Source organism: Papaver somniferum, chromosome 9, assembly GCF_003573695.1.
Source record: "Papaver somniferum cultivar HN1 chromosome 9, ASM357369v1, whole genome shotgun sequence".
NCBI classification, from domain to species: Eukaryota; Viridiplantae; Streptophyta; class Magnoliopsida; order Ranunculales; family Papaveraceae; genus Papaver; species Papaver somniferum.
Window position 1 is genome coordinate 83,058,774 of NC_039366.1, and position 23,438 is coordinate 83,082,211.

The window sequence follows — 23,438 nt, forward strand, 5'->3', positions numbered from 1 at the left end:
AATATTTAAAAACTATACCAATGCAAAACAACTACACCATGATGCATAACTTTTAATTTGTTAAAGTGATCCACTACCCTTTAACAACGGTAGGAAAAATCAAGAAATACATCCCAAAAACAAACTGATGGTGTTACTTGAGCATGGATAACTAAAAGCCTGAAATAACATAAATACTTATATACAGAAAGGTAGAGAACAAACATCAATAAAAACTAAGAACATAAGTGGAAAAGAAAATCGTGGATCACCAAAACTACCTAAAATTACCGGCATATGAACATCATCAATCTCCAATTACCATGCAGATACTACTATGATTTATAATATACCACGTCAAATCATTTGTTAAATTAACATCAAGAAAACAATAAGTTAAAATGTATGCACTATATTATACCATATCAGAGAGTCAATTTAGCGGAAGAATATGCCTTTGCCTAAAGTAAAAGACTATGTAATACAAAATCACCGACCTCATTCATTTCAGAGGCTATATTCTTAAGTGGATACGTGAATTAGGAAACTATAAATAAAAAAGATACGAGAATTCGGAAGAGTAAAGAAACCGGAAAAAATGACTTCTCCTAAAGTTAAAGAACAAAATAGCAAGAATGTAAAAATATAATATGACTTTATATTACTCAAAAATATCATGACTATATATTACTCAAAAATATCATGATTGTATATTACTCAAAAATACCAAGGGCAGTAGCTGAACTCTGCAAAATCATTTCAGTGGATTGCTTGGGTCGATTTTGTATTCTATTACTTTCATAAATGTTAAAAATCCTAGATTCTACTTCTACTATTAATGGTCATATTCTAGGCTTAAATACACATGATGCCTTCTTGGTCATATAGTTTAACAAAATCAATCAATTGATTTTCTCCTTGTTTTACTAAGTGTTAATTTAATATATAAAAATGATTCACACATGAGGAGAAAATGCAATAAATTTTCTTAAACAGGTGAATATTTCGTCCAAATCTTATTTTGTCAGGTATCCATGACTGCATTTTCATGCATCTGCTAATTTTCATTAGGAAAGATTCAACTTAATGCCAAAATAAATACTACATCTACACGCGACGCTATACAAATATTACAAAGGAGATTTAACAACTATATATATATATATATATAATTACCTACCTCTGCAAACCCATCTCCATCTTTCTCTCCAGGTGATGCCGTTTTTACATTTATCTACTCACAAAAATTATTAAATTCATCTAGCTGGACTAACCAGATTGTGATAGAAATTATCAAATTCAATCTACATTGTAATTTCTCAAGTAATAACAAAAAGTAAACTAAAATGATAATCATCCAAGCGTGATGCATAAGTTCAGTGACATGATGAAAAACTACACTTTGCTGATTCCGATTTCTCAAGTAATAACAGAAAATACAGTGACAGGATGAAAAACTACATTTTGCTGATTTTGATTTCTCAAGTAATAACAAAAAGTACATTGACAGGACGAAAAACTATACTTTGTTGATTTACTGACATGATGAAAAACTACACTTTGCTGATTCTGATTTCTCAAGTAATAACAAAAAGTAAACTAAAATGATAATCATCCAAGCATGATGCATAAGACCAGCATCAATAAGCTCTTAAAATAAAGTTCGAGAACAAAGCAAATTCAATTTGATACTTTTCTTTGTTCAGATTGGTAGAATTTGTTGCGGATACAAAATCAGTGATATCAATGTTAGGTTGTTAGTTAATGTATGAATCTTTCGTATCAAACGAATATAACATCTATTTTTCCTAATCAATCTTTATCTCTATTTCTATCTTTACATTTTCGAAGCTAGATTGTCGGGATGGCAAAAAAAACCATTGCTTTTTGTAATATGGATACACCAAGATAGAGAAAGAGACAGAGATTTACAAATATCCTCCATACATCAACCTGTTAGAACTCCTTCTGAAAAAATATCTGTATTTCCAATTAAGACCTACGGGAACAAACAAAAACACTACTCAGAAAACAAAAAAATAAATTAAAAAGAATAATAAAATTAAATAAAATCCGCATACAAACGCTGACCACATCTACATCGAAATATCCTAAAATCATAAAATCTTAACCCTAAGAAAAGAACAAAGAAAATCAAGTCATTTCCGGAGAGGAATCGATATCAAATGAATGAGGCTTCACTTGTGCGCTTATATTCAAAGTGATATCAATAATTTCTAAAATTACATTTTCTTTTTTTATATAATCCCAATAAAAATCCAAAAGTATTATTCTGTTTCCACCTGTATCATAACAATAATAATATTTATTGGATTTTTTTTCCATATATCAATGAGAAGTATTTATGACGCATTGTCAATGTTAAAGATTCTTTTACCTTAATTAATCTGAACATCCAGCCTAAACAATTTTTGTATATCTTAAAATTAAAATGAAATTATTAATTATCCATATATTTTTTATACTAAAAATGATCCATAAAATATAAATCAGATTTTTTTCTTATATTTACTGGATTTTTTACCTTATAATCACGGATTAAATTTTTTAAGATGATACTAACAATAATTCATAGTTTTTTTTTACTTTACAAACGATCCAAAAAATATAAATCTGACTTTTTTACTCTGATCTTTTGGATTTTTATTATAAATACTCGAAATTAATATAGTATTTTGGTGGAGATTAGGTAATAGAGTGTATTTTTTTGATTTTTTATCATAAATGTCCGAAATTAATATAGTATACCATAAATATGTTGAATTGATTTATCTATTTTTTTTAGACATAAATGCCCGAAATTAATATAGTATTTTCCTTTATTTTCTGGATTTTTTTATAACAAAAAAATATAAATCTTATTATTTTATTCCATAAGTATGTTGAATTGATTTTTTATTTCATTTTAATCATAAATGTCCCAAATTAATATAGTAGTTTTCTTTATTTTCTGGATTTTCACAATAAATACACGAAATTAATATAGCAATTTTTCTAAATAATGAGGGTCGTCCGTCGAGTGTGTCCCAACAATCCACCCAATCTACACCGCACATTGTCAGATCAACGTACCATATCTAACGAAATTTCATCCGACGAATACAAATGTTTTCTCAATTAGCCAATGAGAACGCGAGGCTACACTCACCAACCAATAGGAGAGAGGGTAAGCTCCGCCAGTGCTACTTTTATTCTGGAATGAGGGATGTTATTGAGTTTTTAGGATGTTGATGTCCCAAATTAAAGAAAAATATAGTAGTTTTCTTTATTTTCTGGATTTTCACAATAAAATACACGAAATTAATATAACAATTTTTCTAAATAATGAGGGTCGTCCGTCGAGTATGTCCCAACAATCCACCCAATCGACACTGCACATTGTCAGATCAACGCACCATATCTAACGAAATTTCATCCGACGAATACGAATGATTTATCAATTAGCCAATGAGGACGCGAGGTTACACTCACCAACTAATAGGAGAGAGGGTAAGCTTCACCAATGCTACTTTTATTCTGGAATGAGTGAGTTTTTAGGTTGTTGATGTTGTCTCTCTCTCACAATCTCCCCTTTTAATGAAAACAACAAAATCTTAAAGCTCCACTCTTCGTAGCCGTTTGATCGCCCGTTTTTCAAATTAATCCGTCAGATCTGAAGACACTCCAGAATTAATTTCCGTCTGAACTACACATTACAGCCATCTGATATGATCTGTATCTATATCTCATCCGAGTAAAAAAGACTTCGCCGAGATATGCTGAATACTAAGGGATTGCCGTGTAGTTCTCGCTTTTCGATCTAAAAAAGAAAGGAGGATCTAAAATTCGACCACGTGCATACACTCTACTTGTTCTCTTTAGTGATTATTCTCCATCTAGACTCGAAAGATAATTGAGAACCCTTATTAGAAAGACACTGAAGATTGATTAATCTAACAATAGAAGTTGAATTGGATCATTGTGTAGGTACGTAAACAAATCAAACTGAATTGTGCATCTCCACCGGCACCCAGTTTTGATAATAATCCTAACAATACAACAATAATCTTTGAAGATTGTAGGATTGTAGATAGGTAAACAAACAAGGAAACAGAATTCTACTTTACATCAAACCAGAAGAGAAGAGCTGTCCTAGAATAAATTACTCGGACCCGTTGTAGTGCCAGGGTCCCAATTGTTGAGACAGCTTTAGAGCCTCCTTCAATTCGGGTACGTGATACTGATACACTATCAGCCTGGACCAATGCTGACAATGCCTCACCAGGTATAGGAACAACATCTGATGGCCCTTTTGCAGTGCTTACTATTGCGCATGAGAGGTAGTCCAACGGGTTTTCATCGCACAGGAGTATGCACCGTTCTATCGTTAATCTTCCGCTCCTATGAAGCAAACAACATCCTAACTCCGCTTTCACAGTTAAATTTGATATCTTACAAGTAGACAGGAACTCAAATGCACTGCTCGGACATTCATGACAGAAGTTTCAGAATAAAGAACAAAAATTTGATAGGGAAGGATATAAACAAAAACAACTGAATCATGAGAGGTTCATAAGTTCAAACCTTTCCGAGCCTCGCGAACAGACCAGTGTTGTTTCATCTGGATGCTCACCTCCACCAAGCTGAACAAAGCAAGAAGTCGTAAAAAGGGAAATGGTCGTCCGTGTCCAGAAATAAATGAGTACACTTTTTTATGTTATGTTATGTTCTCCCACTTGGAAATGCATATTTGTATGCGCTCACTGAAAGTTGTCTAGAAACAAATGATGGCTGAATGAATACTTGTACATCACTCAAAAAATCTATACATACCAAGCAAAGTGGTTTCTTAATCTGAATATCATGAACATGGTGACTCCCACCAGCACCTATCAAAATGGTATCCCCGGGCCTATACAAGAGTAAGACGAAAGGTAAATTAGTTTTTCATTTATTAATTTTTCTGTTAATATTCTATATATATTCTCTCGCAAATAGGATTTAACCAACCTCGCAGCAGAGACAGCGGTTTCAACGCTGGGAAATACTCCAGGTTCAGATGAATCTTTTAGAGCCCCGTCTACACGTAGCCACAGGCGAGGATGGCATGCAAGGTAGTACCATCTGCGGGAAACGAGGGCGGCGTTATACCGATCTGCAAACCCAACCCGGAATTTGTGATAGAATTGTGCAATACAAAAATTTCAAAGTAATAACCAAAGGAAGCACTGTATAATTTCCACGAGGATCAACATTTGAAACAGAAAATAAACAAATTAATACATTCTCTTTACATCCAAAATAGAGATGATCCTGTGTATGATTCCGGGATAAACAGACACAAGCACATATCTATGCCCTCCAATATTAGAAAACTTCCAATGAACCAATCAATCCTTCTCTCAAGGCATGTGTCGAACCGTTCATAATTCAGTGCTCAGGTTTCAGACACAGAACAGACATAGTTAAGCACATATAGGGGTTTACTGTGATTATCAACATGGTATACAGTGGTATATTATGACATGCTCTCCTCCAATCAATCAATCCTTCTCTTAAGGCATATGTTGAACCGTTCATAATTCAGTGTTCAGGTTTCTGACACAGAACAGACTTAGTTAAGCACATACAGGGGTTCACTGTGACTAAACATGGTATACAGTGCATAGCACGTAGCCCATCAACAGAAATTTAGGCATGCAGTGCAAAATAGCACATCTAGTTAGAGATACTATGAAGATTCCTAAACTCCTGATACTTATGCTCTTCACTCTCAAAATATTGAAGACCATGTTCACCATGTCATGGTTAACCATAAAATCATGCCTGAACCCAAAAATGACATTGAATGGTACCTATTTCTTACAATATCAGTCAATAATACATACAAGTTGGTTGTTTTTTTCTTTACTATTTTCAGCTTTTGATGCTTAGAATTGGAATTCTACGACACAAGGTTCAACCAACACTAGCTACATCAGTTTTTTTTTTTTTGCTTAAATCCCCAAGAGCTGAATGAAAGAACTCTTGGGTGGTGTCAAAGCTCAGAAACAGTAACTAGTGAGTAATAACTTATCAGTAAGTCGGTGGTGTCAAAGCTCTAACCTTATACAGATCAGATATACTAAGAATGGAAAGGCTCAAACTACATTAAAGAATAAACACAAAATTCAATCTTTCCACAATTGGCATCCTCAGAATTACATTAAAGAAATCAATAAACTAAATCTACCTCTAAATTATATACAAACCTATTATTTTTCTTAAAATCTTCTCAATCAAATAAAATAGAGAATTAGGGAATTTCTAATAACGACATAAAAACCAAAAATTGATACCAGAAAAAGGATTTAATTACCTGGAATTGGCGATAAGAAGCTAAAGATATGCATAATACATCCATCATCAAGAGAATTCATAAGCGACGAAGAAGAAGAAGAATAGGATGAAGAACAAGCAACAATATTAAATGAACCCTTGCTTCTTCCCCGCTTCCACCTACTCTTCTCTTCCGTTTCCATATTAGCCCTAATTCCAATCCACCTGCTGCTGCTCCTCTGAAGATGTTGTATCTTCTTCTCTGCTATTTTGACCGCATCTTCTTTCAGAGTCAATATATGTGGGACGTGCCATAGAACTGGGTGCCAATATCATATGAGTGGGGCTGATTTAATAAAGTATGTATAGGGCTGAAATATCATTTCTCAGTGAATTAAAAATTAAAACCCATTTCATTTCTTTTTGTTGGAGTAAAGTTTTGTTTCTAGGAGAGATTAGTAGAGGGTTCTAGAGAGATTGCAAAGAGATGGAGAATGGTGGTGAACCATTAACGATCATGCCAAGCTGTTTAAGCAGCATGATAGACAGTGGAAGTGTGGAAAGTCATAGGTATTATCTTGCTAGGAAGACAACTTTTGAGATGTTGAAAGATAGAGGTTATGATGTTCCTGAAAATGAACTCAATCTTACTCTTCCGGAGTTCCGTAGCATTTATTCTGAGAACCCAGATCTTGAACGTCTTCGTATCTCTCTTCCTCTGCTTTCTAATCCATCTAAAAGGGTATAACTTTTTCTCATTTATCTCTTCGTTCTCCAACATACTAGGGTTTTAGTTGATTTTTTTTGCTTTTTTTAACTTTTCAAGTTAGATCTTCAATTTTGGATTTTGGGTTTTCTGTCTGAGCGTACTTAATATTTACTTTATAATCTGCATGTTAGGTTTTAGCAAGGGTTTAAGTTATTTTTTTTATTTTTTGTCAAAGTGTAAATTTAGGGTTTTTACTTTCTAGTAAGAAATTTACTAACTGCTTGCATGAACATGTATATGCTTTGTTAAGGTATAGTTGTGAATAAGTTCAGTTTGTCATATTATTTTAGGAGTTTTGCAAAGGGTGCATTCTATATCTGACTCGATTTATCTTTCTGATTGAAGATTTCTGTAATATTCTGTGGAACTGAGAAAATTAAAAAGGGAACTATAAGGAACCTTCTTGGCCTAGTTGGTGAAGGCGCCAATTTGACCCGCCTCATATTGGTCCTGCAAAGTGAGATGACAGCCCAAGCTAAACAGGATTTGACCCTTTTTCAGGTTTCTATTGAGCTTTTCCAAGTAAGTGGCCTAAAAAGTTACTCACCATTCTTTTGTTTGTTTTGGTTCTGTAGAGTGTCTTCGGAGAATGATGAAAATTTAACTAATGTTTTTTTCCATAATAGTCATGATATGTTAGACCACGTTTTGGTAACATTGTAGATCATGATATGTTAGACCACGTTTTGGTAACATAGTATTGCTTCTCTTCTATGGCCAGTTCAGTGGTAAACACTCGATGAGAGACTTCTCTTGGTTAATTTGACTGTTTTCTTCTTCTTCTAGTTTTTGGCTCCATTGTTGGTATCCTGACAAATGTGTATAAAAATCTCAAATCTTAAAAGTTGAATCGGTAAGTTCTTTTTCTGAAATAGAATCTGAATCTTTTTGGTAAAAGCAATGTCCTGTAGTTTTCTCTAATGATTGTCACTAAAACCTGTTCCATACCTTCACCGCATTAGATTTTCACATAAATGTTTCTCTTGTTTCCTTTAAGCCACACGCCTGGTTGTATTGTGATCTGCTGACTGCTTCAGGTTCTGATTTTAGGGTTCATTTGGACCTGCTTCTAAATGCAATCTTGTAATCTACTGAAGTTTTTTTTTTTTCTTTTTGAGAATCATGTTACTTTTAAATGCTTATGCTTTTATTCTTTTTGTCAACTTGCAGTCTTGAACTGAATCTAGGAAACACCCTTACTCATAACACAGTTTCGCTTATGGTTCTTAAGATCCAGTTTACCTGATACATTTTGTTGGACATAAGTTAAATAAATGTTGTGTATGAGGGATATTTCATATTTGAAAAGCTTCTCTCATATGTAGGGGTTCCTTAATGCCGAATCTTGTTAGTGATATAGTTGCTATATACTTTGTCTATTCCTGTGACATCAAACAATAAGAAACTTCGTCCCATTATTCCTAACCACATCTGGGGTTCATTTTGGGATAACTCAATATATGAAGAGGTATGGTTAGTCTGGCAAGAAACACCGTTGATGCCTGGACGGGGATGTACCTTTTTGAGAAAGAAGTTGTGGGAATGCTAATTAGGGGTGAACCATGTAGGAGCAAAACTGAGGAAATTCATCAGTAAGATAGAGCCCATTGAACTATGCTTTAACAGCGAACATTACATAGGTCTTAAGAGTGGTTGCCTCAGGTTAAAAGGCTTTTAATAGTAGAACAGTCGGTCACCATATTAGCCGAGTTGTTTATCACATTCCTTCAGTAGTAGTGCCTGTTGTACAATAAGCGGGGATTAATTATGGGTGTTGTCTGTTATTTACTTGTCTAGCATAAGAAACTGTAGGATAATATTTTTGTCGACCTTGGATTATATGTTTTTCCTCGAGAATTTCTGACTTTTATATGAATAAGGTTGTAGAACAAGGAACCATTTAATCTCATTTTTCTTAATTCTAATGCAGATTACTGATCTGTTGGTTAACATTACAAAGCATGTTCTCATGCCAAAACATGAGATTCTCACTCCTGAAGAGAAAAAGAAGTTGCTAGCTAAGTATAATCTGGATGATAAGCAGGTTAGTACTCGACACATTCATGTTTTCTTAAGTTGCATCTTGTTATGTCTGTTGTCTTAAACTTCACTTTTGGTGTAAAATATTGTTCTGTATTTTGAGTCTTTGACGTGCTTCCTTTGATTGATATGGAATTTTACCCGTGTGCTCAAACTAGCTGCTTAGATTTGTATATAGAGCTTAGTTTATTTGTCTTGGTGAATACAACCCTTGGTAGTGCGATGCTAGGTTGTTCTAGAGCAAATTCCGCTGGAGCTTAAGCATGCGTCAGTCTCCTCTCGTATCTAGCCTTGTATATCCATCTTATTTTTAAGCTAATAGATGCTTATTTAGTAAAAGTATAATACCTTTAGGTTCTTAACTTGTTTACATGTATTAGTTTCTGGAAGCCTGAAGTAAAAATATCTTTCTTTTGAGCAGCAACATTTGTATTACGTATCTGCTGTGATGTTTTCAATTCGCCATCCTCTATGGAGATAATAATGTTTCGTTTCTATGTTGTTGCGACATCTCTCAAGAGTTGACATCAATTAGCTTGTTCTGGCAATACAGGTTAAAAAATCTTTTCTAACTGGCATAAAGTCTCGGTCCCAATTCTTTTGTTTATACTTTTCCGAGGCACTAACTTAATGTGAATATATAGGAAATTTTGGAAGTAAGTAAGTGGACTTAACAGCACTTTGTTAATACACCATTTGCCCTCTGCTTGGTCAACAGACTCAACGCCCGAATTACTCGATTCCTTCTTTCCTTTTGTTTTACTTGGAACTTTAGTATCAGTTACATTTAAGGATGGATGAACACGGTTACATGCAACGGTGGGGAAAGTAAAACAAAATAAGGTGTCCTAAATGTCCTCTGAGTGGGAGAGAAGCTTACACTTCATTAGTATCTTAGTTGTGCTTGTAAAAAGGCCCATTTTAGGGTGGACTTATTAGACTGTATAGAATGTCCAGTTGCTTTGTTTGGGAGCCCTGAAAATGGAAGGGCTGTGGTAAGGGCGAGACTCGGGAGAGTCTCACAAGAGGGGATATCTAAAGATTTGTTTGCAGAAAATGCTGGGGAAATTGATTTGGTTGCCTCCCCTGTAACAGAGAAGTCTGTATCTGTTTTTTTGGAATCCTATGTACTGTTTTTTCCCCCTTAATGTTGTGTGTTATAGAATTCAAGTGAGCGTTCCGTATTCTAATGCATATTGATGTTCTTTACAGCTTCCGCGCATGTTAGTCACTGATGCATTCGCTCGATACTATGGGCTCGAGAAGGGGCAGGTGGTGAAAGTTACTTTCGACAGCGACATAACAAGCTCACACGTCACCTATCGCTGTGTCATGTGATGATGATGATGCTAACAAGTAACACCCGACTTTTTGAGGAATTAATTTGCTAATACCCCATGTCCTCCTTGTGAAGTGGATTTTGTTCACTTGCTACTGCCTAAAACTTCGGGATGATATTGCTGATCATTTTGTTAAGCTTATGCTCATGTCAGCATGTTTTCTATTATCTACTTGTGTAAAAATATGTATAGTGGGGCTGACGGTTCTTAGAATACAATGCAATGATGCTTACTCTTTGAGATCGATTGTCTACTCGTCTGATTTTATAATTAACCCTGTCCGATTTTTGCACCTTGTCTGTTGCATTTAGGTTTTTGCCTGAGCAGTTATTCATTTTGCAAAAGATCAAGTAAGTCTTTCATCGTGATGTAAAAATACTTCACCTGGTTTCCACAACCTAGTGTTTCATTAAAACAAGGTGCCAAAGTAACTCGTCCACGAAAACCAATCTGACAGAGAAACCCAATTGTCAAACTTTAAGACTAAGCACCGTCACGTGTACTTAAACCAATTGTAAAACCATTCTGACAGTCGCAACACTATTTTCCAATAGTGTGACACCAGATCTGGACCTCCAACTACATATAAAATCCAAACTCAGATTTCTTTCTCTGAGAATCGGAGATGAGAGAGAACCTATGCGTGGCGGCGGTGTACGCAAGGTGTAACGAGTAAAAAGTCGAGGAGTACATCCTTTTTGTTTATCTCCGGGATACGCAAAGAGACGTTTTCGTCTTCTTCTTCTTCTCTTCTGGGTCTTATTGGCTGTTGCTTCCCTTTTTCACCGGCATTTGCGCATCAGAGAAGGTTCGAAAACCCATCCCTCTTTCAATAGGGTTTGATGCAGTTCAATTTAGGGTTCTAGAATAAACTCCAGGTGTTACATGATGTCAATATACTGATCTCTTCTGAATAAATTTTAACTTCTTTGGTTTATTTGGATGCAGTCGATGTTTTATTCAAGTGATGCTGTTCATACCCTTAAAATTTATCAGAGAGGTGGGTGAGTGTTTTTGCTTTGATACAAATAGTTTCTGTCATTTAGAAGATCAGACATCATAAGTTTATTCAAAAACAGTCCCTCGTTGTGTTCTAAGTCCCTCGCCATGGCCTCGAAACTGTTTCATATTTCTCCACACCAAGCTGAAAACCTAACTGAAATATCCCTTAGAGAAGCTTTTCAACTTCTTGAGACTCAATTAAGACCCCCATTTTCATTAAAAATACCTTCTCCATCAGAGTACTTGGAGCTCAATAGGGCTATTGTTTATGGGATTTTAACAGAACCTCACTTTGCCAGTGTCCATATTACACATTTGAATGCCATTGTCATAGATGGGTACGCTTCTGCTTTGAATTTGATTTTGAAGTTAGTGTATGAATCCTATTCTAAACTTCTAGAACCGGTGAAATTAAATCTAATTTGGGTTACTTCAAAGCTAGTTGAAGTTTCAGCTGTTGGCATTGATAATTTGGTGGTTGGTTTATTGAGACAAATAGTTGGGGGTGATGTCAGTGATGGGAATTTGTGGTTATGTATGGAATTGCTTAAGCTTTGCTTGGATAAGTTTGAGATTTTATCAGAAGAACCTTTGATTCTTACAAGTGCTTTATATACATATCTTCGATTATTAGCCGACCATTGTAGGTTATCTGGTAATCAGAAGTTAGAGAACTTGAAAAAATTGGAGATTGATTTTTGTGTTAGAATGTTGAGGAAGCATTTTCAGATATGTTTACGAATTGGCAGGGATTTAGTTCGTCTTTTACAAGATCTGGTTTATGTTCCTGAATTTCGAGCTGTATGGAAAGACTTGCTATCCAATCCGCTTGAATTTAGAACTCCAGAGTTTTCAGATATCTCACAACTGTATTGCTTAAGAACATCAAGCAGGTACTTTTTACTTCGGATTTCGCCAGAGATGGAAACCCAGTTGAGCTTCTTACTGACTTATGTGAGATGGGGTCATCAGAAACGTTACCAGGAATGGTTTGCGAGGAAATTCTTATGCAGGGATGAATGTGACAGTGTTATTTGTGACATTGTTAGGTTTATATGTTGTGCTCATCACCCACCTAATGAAATTATCCAGTCTGATGTGATTTCACGATGGGCAGTTATTGGCTGGTTACTCAAATGCTGTAGAAAAAATTATACCGAAGCAAATACAAAGTTGGCCTTATTCTATGATTGGTTATTCTTTGATGAAAGAACTGACAATGTTATGAACATTGAGCCTGGGATCTTGTTGATCATGAATTCGGTACCTAGATACATTGATATGACTCGGACCCTTATCGAGTTCATGATTTTACTCATGGATAACTATGATGTTCAGCGGAAGAATCTCACAGTTCGGGGTCTCTCAACAGCTTTCCGTGTACTTCTCAAGAAGGGAGTGGTACAATCATTAGACGCTTTAACTTCAAGCAGTTTAATATCTCCCCTACTCAAGCAGAGGCTTGCATTTGTCGTTTCTGATTCAAACTCAGAGGCCATTCTATATTGTTCTTTACAACCATCAAGTGAGCCGAATCCAGCCAATGTGGAGTCTGAAACATTATTATCAGGTGATTCACATTTGGAAAGCTGTGTGCAGAAACCCACGGCTGAACTTCCCCACTGTTCTCTGGAACCATCAAAACTGCCAAGTCCATCCAGTGTGGAGACCCAAACATCAATAATGATTGATTCAAATTTGAAAGACCTTGTCCACAAATCCACAGCTAGTGCTCCGTGTTCTTCTCTACAAGCAGTAAATTTGCTGAGCCTGTCCAACTTGCAAGCCCAAATATCATCATCAAATGCAGAGACAGAAAAATCATTACCACCTGAAGTAAGGATATATAAGCGCCGTCGAGTTACTGGGGACGTTAATGATGCTTTACCTCTTTCAGACAAGTCACGTACTTCGCTTGGTTCACTGGTTACAGCTAAGATAAATCCATTGAGTATTATTGAGGAATTGCTGCGGAGTCTTGGAGATTGTATTAAGACATCAAGCATGATGGGTCTTCAGAATCTCGAGAAGATATTATTCTTGTATGCTAACCTTTCTAGTGAGGTACCTGATGATGCCAAAACAGGTGATTTTGATCTTACGCCTCAAGTGGTAGCTTCTCGAATAACCGAAGCATTCAAATCAAATGGATATGAAATGTTTAATCCTCTTAAGTGCCCACAAGAACTGAAGTATGATGATGAAATTAATTCTGCTACTGCGGTGATTACCTCCGTTTTTTTCTTTGCGCAGAAGAAAAGGATCAAAGAAATGATATTATTCTGGTCTAGAAATGGTTATTTAGTCGGACCACGGTTACTGTCTTATGCCTCCAGACTCTTTTCCGAGGCCCATATTAGTTGCTTGAGGAATTTAGTGAGGGAACAAAGTTCAGTGAATATGAATAGCCCAGAAACATCATTACTGAAGCATCATATAGATAGTTATATTTCTTTCTCAAAAGCTGAAGGAATAGATCCTTCCAGTTCCAAAGTTTCTGCTTCGAAGTTGGATGCTAAATTGGTTATAGATTTGGTGGAGAGTACTTTTGCTTCTTACAGAAATTTCATTTCATTGATAGATCGTTCACAGGGAAAAGAAGATTCATCTCTGTCTAAGCTCTTGCTTTCTGATGTATTGTCTTATTCTGGGTGGAAGACGAAGAGATTGACAACAGTACTGTGCAGTATGTTTGCTTGTCTTTCCGACTTATGCACCTCAAAGGAAGAGTTTGTGCTGTTTCTCTTGGAGAAGTTGGATTATGTAGAGCTTGTTACTATACAGTTTCAGATATGTTTGAGGAGATTCTCTGTTTTTGGAGAGGATACCAAATTAATATCCAATTTAATAAAAAACTCACTGAGTTGGGAAATTGTGAAGCAGAAAAAACTCTGGGGTTTATTGACATCAGAGCTGGCAGGTTTAAAGGTTCAAGTGGAGAAAGTTGCTGCAGACTGTTTGGATGTATTTGATCCAAGTGTGCATTCCGTTGCTGTAGAGGGTCTTTTCGATTTGTGTTGTCGTCTTGCACCAACTACTGAGCTTGTTGGTACGATGATTTCGCTACGGGGCAATAGGTTTGGGGATTTTGCTGCTGCGGTGTTAGCGAATTGGGTTGTCTCTAATGGCTCAATGCTGTTCAATAGCATAGTCATATGCCTGGAAAAACTGCATAACAAAGATATACATTTGATGGTTTCTGGTTCTAGTGTAAACAAATATACCATTTTAGAGTTGTTAAATTTTCTTGACAAACAAGAGATGAAAAACTTGAATTTTGTAAATGAAATGTCTGGCAGTATCTCGGAGGTAAAAGCTAGATTAATGGACATGGTAATTGGCCAGCGTGACAGATAAACTTGGTTTGACTCTTGAATATGGTAAGAACGAGTTTCTTCCATCTGTTTCTAATTAAAGATTCTGCATCTACACTCATCATATTATATCAAATTGTCTGTGAACTGATGCATGTGGATATGGTGCGTAGGGCTTTTAACAGGTTCTGTACTTCTACATGTATTCAGAATGGCCTGATTCCCTTTGCTGCATGCAACAGGGACTACACTGCTAGAAATGCTCAGGATTTTACGGGTACTGTAACATCTACTTTTGCTAGGGGGCACACACATTTGAATTCACATTTTGACTCCGTTAATCTCACTGATTGAAGATTCCTGCAGTATTTTGTGAAACTGAGAAATTCATCAGCGGTTTGACCAGGCTGATGCTGGTCCTGCAAATTGAGATGACTGGTCAGGCTAAGTCTCTTTCAAGCTTCAGATTTTCCAAGTAAGTTGTGTCAAACTCACCATTCTGTTGTTTTTACTCTGTTGTGTGTTATCGGACTACCTACACTTGTTTTGGAGATGGTTGAAAATTTAATAAATGTTTTCTTCCATAATAGTCATGATATCTTACACTACGTCTGGAAAATGTTTGTGTTGCTTCTCTTCTATTGGTCACCCATTTTATTTTATTTTGGAACAAAATGTGTCATATTACTGATCTTGGCACAAGTCTTTAGGACTCAAAACACCCGAACATCTGATTTTGGCACAAGAATACACAGCTCAACTGAATCTTAAGCATTTTTATAGTTGTAGTTCTTTTCCTAAAAAAAAGTGAAAACAGCAAAAGAGTAATAAAAATTGTTTCGCCAGCAAAAAAATCTTATTACGTCTTCAGTTCTAGCACATGAACCCAGAAAACAGAAGGAAAACAGGACTCATTCTTCAACTGGTCTTTGTCCCAGGATGGAAATATCCTCGTACGGCTTCCCTTTGTTGTTGTTTTCCCATAATCCACTGCCCTTTCACCAGCGAAAGCACCAATGATGATGACGGTAACGTAAACGGAATTTCTATGCATGAATAATTTGTATGCACTTTCATAGAAGCCTCCTGTTTTGGGAGCTGGCTTCTTAAAGATGCTATCCATGGTTTTTCTTTGCTTTCTGAAATGAACCTAGGTTTTTTTCTGAAGAGGCCTTTCTTTGAACGATGGTCACCCATTGGTAAACACTTAACAAGGCACTTTTCCTGGTTAATTTGACTATTTGCATCTTTCCAATTGAAGTCATGACAAATAAGAAACCTGAAAGTTTGAGTGATAACTACAGTGTTTACAAATAGATTTTGGATCTTTTTAGTAGAATCACTTAAGTATTTGAACACATTGGAAGTAATAACTAAAGGAGTTTTTACTGATATCACAAGAGGACCTGCTCCATACTTTCACCATATTACTAGGAGTTTCCCCTAAGCCGCGGCACAATTTGAATTACAATCTTGTTGACGTGTGAGGTTTGAATCTAGGATTTATGGGAACCTGAATATCCATGCATACTTGTAATTTATTCAAGGTTTGGTTATCCTATTTTTGAAATATGTTACTTTTGATCTATTAATATAGATATTGCTGGGGTTTTTTGTTAGTAATTCAACCTTCAATCGAATCCAGGCTTATTATTCCTTCTTCTAGATGTGCACTCTGCCAGCAAGAAGATGAATCTGTATATCACCTACTTCCACTGTTCCTTCACATCTGCTTTATGAGATTACTTTTTGGATGCCTATAAACTGAAATGGGTTCAGGAAAAAAAATAATGCAGGTCAGCAGCTACTTTCCTGGAAAAATCTGGCATATCCTGTTGTTTGCAATAGCTTGGTCCATTCGGGGTGAGAGGTATAGAAGGGTCATGGCCAAGAAATCTCTAAGTAGCACAAAAGTTCTAATTGATGAAGCGAAGAGTGCAATTTTCCTTGGGAGTTCCTCAACTGATTGGGTTCAGAACTGTTCAGGCAAACTGTATTTAGGAGTGTTATTCCAGTTTTAATGTACTAGTGAATTAGTCCAGTACTCTGTCCTGTGCTTGTAATTCCAGTTTCTTATTATTATACAGTATGGCTTATAGTTCTTGACATCACCAATTAGGAAAACAATTTCAAGTAAGAAAGAGAGTTTCTGTCGTAGACTAGACATGAACGGGCATATAGATTTGCAAGGTAAGACAAGCTTAAAACTATCAGTCAACAGACTGAAATATTGCATATATTTAATGTTTCACCTACTATTTCTCAATCCCGAACGTCAAAAATGCAATCACAGATTGCCGGATCAAAATTGTAAAACAAAAAAGAAAAAAAAAAACTAAAAAAAAAATTACCCAGAGAAAAGAGTTCTTAATTTGGCCATCCAACCCTGCTTACCCTAATGGCGTATACCAATACAAGAAGCTATAACTGATCGCGCCTGTAAGTAACATGATATCAACAATGTGGGAGCGGCCGAACAAGGAAAGAACCAGAGTGATTATACAGATAAGGTATCACTTTTGACTAAAGGTTTTCATTAGCAACAATTTGAACCAAATCACATGACAGCATTGGGTATCCGGGGTCATAAGTATCTTATGTAGCCTGTTAGACGCAGAGGATTAGTTTCAGTTGTGGTCGACTCAGCATTTCTCAGACTGGCACCCTTTTACCTCTGTACTTATCCATGAACTGCAAGCACATGAACATGCAATCAATAGTTTGACAATGGCACCTGTTACAATGTGCGGGCCTTGAAGCACGAGATATTCCCAAGATGCATAATTTCAGTTAAAAGAAAAGATGCTATCTTGCTGAAGGAAAATCTGGAAATGTAGCATTGCCATAAAAATAATAAATAAAAAAGAGAAGGGCAGGAAAGATATCTGGTTGAAAGAGAATTATGAAAGGTGGCATTACAGTAAATATACATAATTAACTTAAAAGAACCAAAGTACACCATAACAAGCTTGGCAATGTTATGGCTGTAACTGTCATGCAAAGCAGCCAATTTAGAAATGACATGGTCTTGAGACTCTCGTCCAACATAATGAAACTTCCAAAATTAACCATAACTCACAACCTTTTTTTTATGGTGCTGAAACAGCTCACCACCTACAGACTATGCTATGGCTAATAAGGGAACAAACTCCCCCATAAAGCTAATGATTTGTGAATGTTTCGACATGCAGATCAGTTCTCCACTAACCACGATTGTACCCCTTAAAAACCATAATATTCAGTTGCTTTTGACTTTTGCAAGTGCTTACCCTATCAGTTCATTTCAATTTTTGTATTGCTTGTCCCATTCAACTACACATTCATGCTTCATGCTTTGGTTTTTTCTAATATGCTTAAACCACAACCTCATAGGACCGAGGTAGTGGGAGAAGAAGTCTAAAAGTCTGAAGTGTATCTATCAATGGGTGTCTCCAAGGGTAGAAATCGGCTCTTATAATTTCTTCAAAGGAAAGAACTCTAACTAAGCTTCTAAAACGTGTCTTTTCAAAAATAATTTGTTAGGAAAACATGATATATTAACTTTTCTTTTTCAATTTACACAATCAATCAGTAAGCAATAAATATTAATTCACAAAATATTCTTACCGACATGACAAAAGGCTGTTGAAAGATCCAACCAAGGATGGGAATTCTCTGCAGAAACACCGCCAATGTAGGCCAAAACCCACTGTAGAAAAACCTCATATCAACAACCATGAATATGTGATAGATCAATAATTACCGAGGAAGAAATCGAAAAAGAAAGTACAGACCTGAAAAGCACAATGAAACCATATGCCTCCAAGATCATGCCCATGAGAGGCCATCCAATGAGGACCAAAAAGAAACCAATGCCAAAAGAGATTGTCCCCTATCGAACATTCAACATAGTATATTTAATAACTCACAACAATATATTCTGAAACCAGGTAAGAGGTAAGCTCGAAAAGAAACACAAACCACGCAGCAAAAAAAAACAGACAAGAGAATCAAACCTTATAATTCTGGCGTTTCATGAAAAACTGCATTGTTGATTTCAGTCCAATGGTCAACATCAAGCCTGATAAGAAGAGGATCTGATTATCACAAAGAAGCAAGTCATCATAAAGCAGTGAACAAGATGAGACTAGAGGATCATAAAGCAAGTCATCATAAACCAGAACAAAAAATAAAACAGAATCTAGAGACAGCATATGAACAAGATGAGACTCTACACTTGCTTACATTTCCCATCGCAAGAAGCCCTTTGTCAAAGAAGAAAACAATTCCCAAAAATGAGAAAAGTATGCCGAACCCTGTCAATCCAAGCCCTATTTCTGTTTCATTTCCAAATTGCAAGTGAGATGACCAGAGACAGGTAGAGTACAAATATGCTAAGGAAGCAGCAAATTAAAAAAATTAAAAAAATGAAGCACTTGAAAAGACAAGAGGTAAGCCTATAAAATAAGGCAAAAAGAGATCAAGATGAACATATTGCCACTTTAACTTCTTACACAAATTATGTGCTATGATAGGAAACCTCCCAAAACATCACACTCCAATTGCCTGCCTAATACACAGGAATGAGGGATTACATTTTCTCCCCCACCCCCAAAAGAAGTGGAAAAGGACATTTCACTAACGATCCAACCCTAGGTCTCCAAAAAATTGGATATCACTGCTCAGTACTTGAGCATTTCCATAATTCCCCTCATGCCCACATAAGATTTGTCTGTCAGTTTAATGTTTTTACTTTTAGCACTTGCATTTGTCTGGAGCCATTCAGCAAGAACAATTTACAGAAACATATGTTAGCAGATAATCCAAGACGTTTTTCTGAAGAATCCATCAGTAACTATTTTCTAGACTACCTAAGGCCGAAACTGCTAGGTGTCTCCAATCTCAGTGTACGTATTTGAATAAAGAACGGTCAAGATATTTGTTTGACCTCACGGAGCTGCAAGCACATAGGGTCTTACAAGCTCAGACAAGAACTCCATCGGTTCATTCATATATGTTAATATCATAAAGAGAATTACAATAATGCCCCCTAACACTCTCTGCAGTGTTATTTTAATTTTAAATTCCAATTATTAGTAGATTGTCACCTTAGGTTTAGATTAACTGATCAACAAACACATGATATATTACCATCAATATGATTTCAACAAAACATCAGGCCAATAAATTAACCCTGCTTGTAAGACAACTAGAAAGTGAAAAGATATTACAAATTTTTGAAATCCATATTTATGCATAGCCTGCTATCTTAAAGAAAGGACTGAACCATCAATCTCTGTCAAAGTAAATACCTTTCCAATAGGATCAGTATAGTGTACTTCCACGAAGATACAACATAACTTTTATATTGAAAGCCAAAATAACTTCGGAGTATAACCAATTCAGAAATGAGAAAGAGACATAAAAACTATATTAACGAGCATCAAAATACGAAAAATATAAATCGGATGTCATGAGAGGATCTAGTAACATAAGACCTTTAGGAGTGCAAATTTACTAATTTAGGATTCTAAGGCTATAGATATAAACATAGTTTATTAATTGTGTCGACCACTACTTCAGAGAGAAAACAAGAGCAGGTTACAAAAACAGATGATGAAGCATAGTCTAAAGCCAATTCAACATTTTAATACTATTCGAAGATGTTAGCTGGACTACAGTAATTCAGCCCAAAAAACACAAGAGATCATATCAGCAGAGTGTGGGGTCCACTGAACTTAAACCTACATATTTAGATAAGGATCTCAGCGCCTCCTTAGCCCTGTGGCTGGAAGATGGTGTTGCTATTTGGATACAAGTCGCAAGCAAGTTCGACATTTGTATTTTAATTTTCTAATCCACAACATAAATGACATATTAGAGGACAGTTTTATGTTTCTGTGTATATCACGAGTTCAGTATTCTTTCTTCAATCAGAGAAAACTACAAATAAATTATCTTAACCAATTACTGGGAATAATCAAAAAGAATAAACTACAACATACTTTTCCTGTCATTCATCTCGAACGAAAGCATTATGGCAATTCAAGCTTGAATACTCGCAAGTCCTAGCTGCATCACAAAATGAAGTAAGAGTCAGAAGGAATTGACCAAGGACGCATTAAACAATGCGAATAAAGACAACAGCTACAGAGTTTATGCAATTAAACAAATAAATAAACTGGTTCAAAGTTTATGTAATTTAGCAATTTCAGTATGTTTCATGAGATATATGTAGACACACCAAGATGTATGATAATAGGATTATCCTTTTTTTAATTAAGCAATATCTCCGTTACCCATAAGAAAATCGAAATACCAAACTCTCTCCAGCTGGCATGAAAAAGATATAGGGTCTGATATCAGAGGTGATTTTTTTTTTGAAGCATGCACTAGAGGTGATTCTGACTACTAGATTGCAGTTTTAGCATCTTTTTCCAAGGTATACCGATGGAAAAACATATAAACTTAGTCACTGTCAGTGCAATCCCATGCGACTACTGACATCAATTACAGTGATAAGATGAACTAAGCAACAGCACAGATTCAAAATAATTAGCTTACATGTAAGCGACTGACTACAGTCGAATAATAACAAACGGCGACTTAAATGTGGTAACCACACTAACTAGTGAATCATTCAGATTTCCCGGTTGTTGACTTCATTTATAAGCTAGTAATCTACTTGGAGTTATTAGTGTGAGTAGTAGCAAAATAAAGGATACCCAGGTGAATCCTTAAAAGCAGTTTCATGCACATTCAACGCGTTTTTTTGGTTGTATGATCTCAAATCAAATGATCGAATTAAGTTAGAAAACCTAATTTGTATGAAAGAAACCCTAAAATAATCATTACTCTCCAATGTAGCACAAACTACAAATCATTTATCTGGGATTCTACAAACATAATGGCAGATCCAAATAGCTTATAGGGAGAAAGAAATTGAAGCAAAAAAAAGACAAACCCTAGAATAAATGAAATGACACAACAATGAGATTGAATCATACCTTTCAAGAAACGGTTTTTTGGACGGAGGAATGTGAGAAGATAAACGTTTGACGGCAGAGATGAAAGAACCAGAACCAAAATCCTAGGAATAATCCAAGAAGAAGAAGTAACGCCAAATCAGAATGTTCTTGGGATTACTAACAGACTTGATACTTCTCGTGAGTAGAGGAGAAGAAGAAGTGGGGCTATTCCTATTCTCCTGAAATCAGACTGAGAAATGAGGAGCGTCAAAAAGATGTTGTTTGTACCAGCTTGAGAGGTACCCGACTCCTAGAGGTGGGTGCATAAGTGGTCAAAAATGTATATTTTTTTTATTTTTATTGTATTTTATTTTGATAGGTAAAGGCGTAAAGATCGTTAGATTATATCCAAACTTCTTTAAACGAGAATTTATTTGGTAATTACAGATTCAAACCCTATTTGCAATGGGAGGAAGTATGAGAACCATCAGACCACATGTTATACAATTGAGAATTTATTTGGTAATTACGGATTCAAATCCTATTCGCAGTGGGAGGTAGTATAAAAACCATCAGACCACATGTTATACAGTTTTTGACCCCGATCAATTTTACAAGAATGATGGACTTACGATTTTACCTTCAAAAGTATATGATGTGCAAATTAACCTAAATGCATATCTTAAGTTCAAAATAAAATTCAATATTTGGTGTGAAAGATAAACACATGGAAGAGTAGAGAGAGTATATTTGATATTGCAGGTTTCAATTCTCAAGAGTGCTTCGAGGATCGGGAGATCTTGAGTCAACTCAGTTTATATAAATCGCTTGATCAAATCTTGCTAAATCTTGGTTTTTTGCTATGATCTAAAATTTTCTTTGATTTATTTTAGTGTTGGTAAGTATTGGTTTAATGTATCTTAGTTGGTTTTGTTGTAATAATCTTTAGATATCTTGTAAAAATTATTTAAACTCTATGTAATGACCCGTCCCTCTATCGATATTGTCCCTACTTAGCCACTGCGGTCATCCGGCAGTGTGTTATTTTCAACGGGCACCGCTGCGGTCATCCAACAACAACTTCCAGGAGGTCATCCATACATGGATTATTCCTGCCTGAGCACGCTTAACCGAAGAGTTTTCTGCCAACTTTGGAGCCAACTATGCTGAAAATGCCTCGATGTTAGGAAAGACAAATCATTACTTATATCTCATTCAGCCAACCACCGCTGAATATCGGGGTATTACAATACCACCACCTTAAATTGGAGCCGTCCTCAACTCCGAAATATAATCAAGCCCAGGTCTCTAGCGTCCCTGCCCCTCATGAGACCAGTACCTGACCCAATCCGTCCAGCGTACTATCTCACCTTCGGTAGGTGACCCATCGTCAGCTCTGATACCATTTGTAATGACACGTCCCTTCATTGACATTGTCCCCCCCTTAGCCACTACGGTCATCCGGCAGTGTGAGGTTTCCAACGGGCACCGTTGTGGTCATCCAGCAGTAACTTCCCAGGAAGCTACAACTACCCATCCATGGATTACTCCCGCCCGAGCACGCTTAACTGCAGAGTTTTCTGCCAGCTCTGGAGCCAATTGTACTGAAAAGGCCTTGGTGTTAAGAAAGGACAAATCTTTACTTATATTCCATTCATCCAACCACCACCGGATATCGGGTATTACACTCTATATATCCTTATTTCTTTTGAATTTTATTATTATTTTT

The 23,438-nt window shown here is 35.9% G+C and overlaps 4 protein-coding genes across 20 annotated transcripts; 2 read left to right on the forward strand and 2 right to left on the reverse strand.

Moving 5' to 3' along the window:
• Positions 1-3,923: 3,923 nt before the first annotated feature.
• Positions 3,924-6,579, reverse strand: LOC113310308 (F-box protein SKIP5-like). The gene is made up of 5 exons (XM_026558929.1): positions 6,338-6,579; positions 4,990-5,134; positions 4,813-4,891; positions 4,564-4,622; positions 3,924-4,458 (listed from the first exon to the last, which is right to left on the reverse strand). The coding sequence occupies exons 1-5, from the start codon at positions 6,498-6,500 to the stop codon at positions 4,098-4,100; spliced, it is 807 nt and encodes a 268-aa protein (XP_026414714.1). The 5' UTR covers positions 6,501-6,579; the 3' UTR covers positions 3,924-4,097.
• Positions 6,580-6,727: 148 nt separating this feature from the next.
• On the forward strand, positions 6,728-10,738 carry LOC113310309 (DNA-directed RNA polymerases IV and V subunit 5B-like). Its single transcript, XM_026558930.1, has 4 exons — positions 6,728-7,039; positions 7,412-7,588; positions 8,997-9,110; positions 10,319-10,738. Exons 1-4 carry the CDS (start codon positions 6,785-6,787, stop codon positions 10,442-10,444), a joined length of 672 nt encoding a protein of 223 aa, XP_026414715.1. The 5' UTR covers positions 6,728-6,784; the 3' UTR covers positions 10,445-10,738.
• Positions 10,739-11,082: 344 nt separating this feature from the next.
• On the forward strand, positions 11,083-16,868 carry LOC113309644. Of its 17 annotated transcripts, none has more exons than XM_026558103.1 (7): positions 11,083-11,254; positions 11,395-14,828; positions 14,936-15,039; positions 15,129-15,237; positions 15,701-15,790; positions 16,360-16,459; positions 16,542-16,868. In XM_026558103.1, exon 2 carries the CDS (start codon positions 11,554-11,556, stop codon positions 14,803-14,805), a length of 3,252 nt encoding a protein of 1,083 aa, XP_026413888.1. In that variant the 5' UTR covers positions 11,083-11,254; positions 11,395-11,553; the 3' UTR covers positions 14,806-14,828; positions 14,936-15,039; positions 15,129-15,237; positions 15,701-15,790; positions 16,360-16,459; positions 16,542-16,868. The 17 variants fall into 17 exon arrangements, with proteins under 17 accessions (XP_026413888.1, XP_026413886.1, XP_026413889.1 ...); XM_026558101.1 differs by having other exon boundaries at positions 16,559-16,868; XM_026558104.1 differs by having other exon boundaries at positions 16,383-16,459.
• Positions 16,869-16,960: 92 nt separating this feature from the next.
• On the reverse strand, positions 16,961-21,987 carry LOC113309646 (vesicle transport protein GOT1-like). Its single transcript, XM_026558119.1, has 7 exons — positions 21,749-21,987; positions 20,747-20,813; positions 18,987-19,078; positions 18,758-18,838; positions 18,536-18,633; positions 18,369-18,450; positions 16,961-17,453 (listed from the first exon to the last, which is right to left on the reverse strand). Exons 2-7 carry the CDS (start codon positions 20,775-20,777, stop codon positions 17,415-17,417), a joined length of 423 nt encoding a protein of 140 aa, XP_026413904.1. The 5' UTR covers positions 20,778-20,813; positions 21,749-21,987; the 3' UTR covers positions 16,961-17,414.
• Between the last annotated feature and the right edge of the window lie 1,451 nt (positions 21,988-23,438).

What these genes read in the sequence shown, in the direction of transcription:
- LOC113310308 (XM_026558929.1), bottom strand. Translation starts at nt 6,500, where the DNA reads ATGGAAACGGAAGAGAAGAGTAGGTGGAAGCGGGGAAGAAGCAAGGGT. An exon ending in CTTCTTATCGCCAATTCCAG is followed by an intron (nt 5,135 to 6,337) that starts GTAATTAAATCC and finishes TTGGGTTTGCAG; the next exon opens with ATCGGTATAACGCCGCCCTC. An exon ending in ACCGCTGTCTCTGCTGCGAG is followed by an intron (nt 4,892 to 4,989) that starts GTTGGTTAAATC and finishes ACTCTTGTATAG; the next exon opens with GCCCGGGGATACCATTTTGA.
- LOC113309646 (XM_026558119.1), bottom strand. Translation starts at nt 20,777, where the DNA reads ATGCTTTCGTTCGAGATGAATGACAGGAAAA. An exon ending in GGCTTCTTGCGATGGGAAAT is followed by an intron (nt 18,839 to 18,986) that starts GTAAGCAAGTGT and finishes TGTGATAATCAG; the next exon opens with ATCCTCTTCTTATCAGGCTT. An exon ending in GGTTTCATTGTGCTTTTCAG is followed by an intron (nt 18,451 to 18,535) that starts GTCTGTACTTTC and finishes GTTTTTCTACAG; the next exon opens with TGGGTTTTGGCCTACATTGG.
- LOC113309644 (XM_026558114.1), top strand. Translation starts at nt 11,554, where the DNA reads ATGGCCTCGAAACTGTTTCATATTTCTCCACACCAAGCTGAAAACCTA.
- LOC113310309 (XM_026558930.1), top strand. Translation starts at nt 6,785, where the DNA reads ATGGAGAATGGTGGTGAACCATTAACGATCATGCCAAGCTGTTTAAGC. An exon ending in TTTCTAATCCATCTAAAAGG is followed by an intron (nt 7,040 to 7,411) that starts GTATAACTTTTT and finishes TTCTGATTGAAG; the next exon opens with ATTTCTGTAATATTCTGTGG. An exon ending in TTTCTATTGAGCTTTTCCAA is followed by an intron (nt 7,589 to 8,996) that starts GTAAGTGGCCTA and finishes ATTCTAATGCAG; the next exon opens with ATTACTGATCTGTTGGTTAA.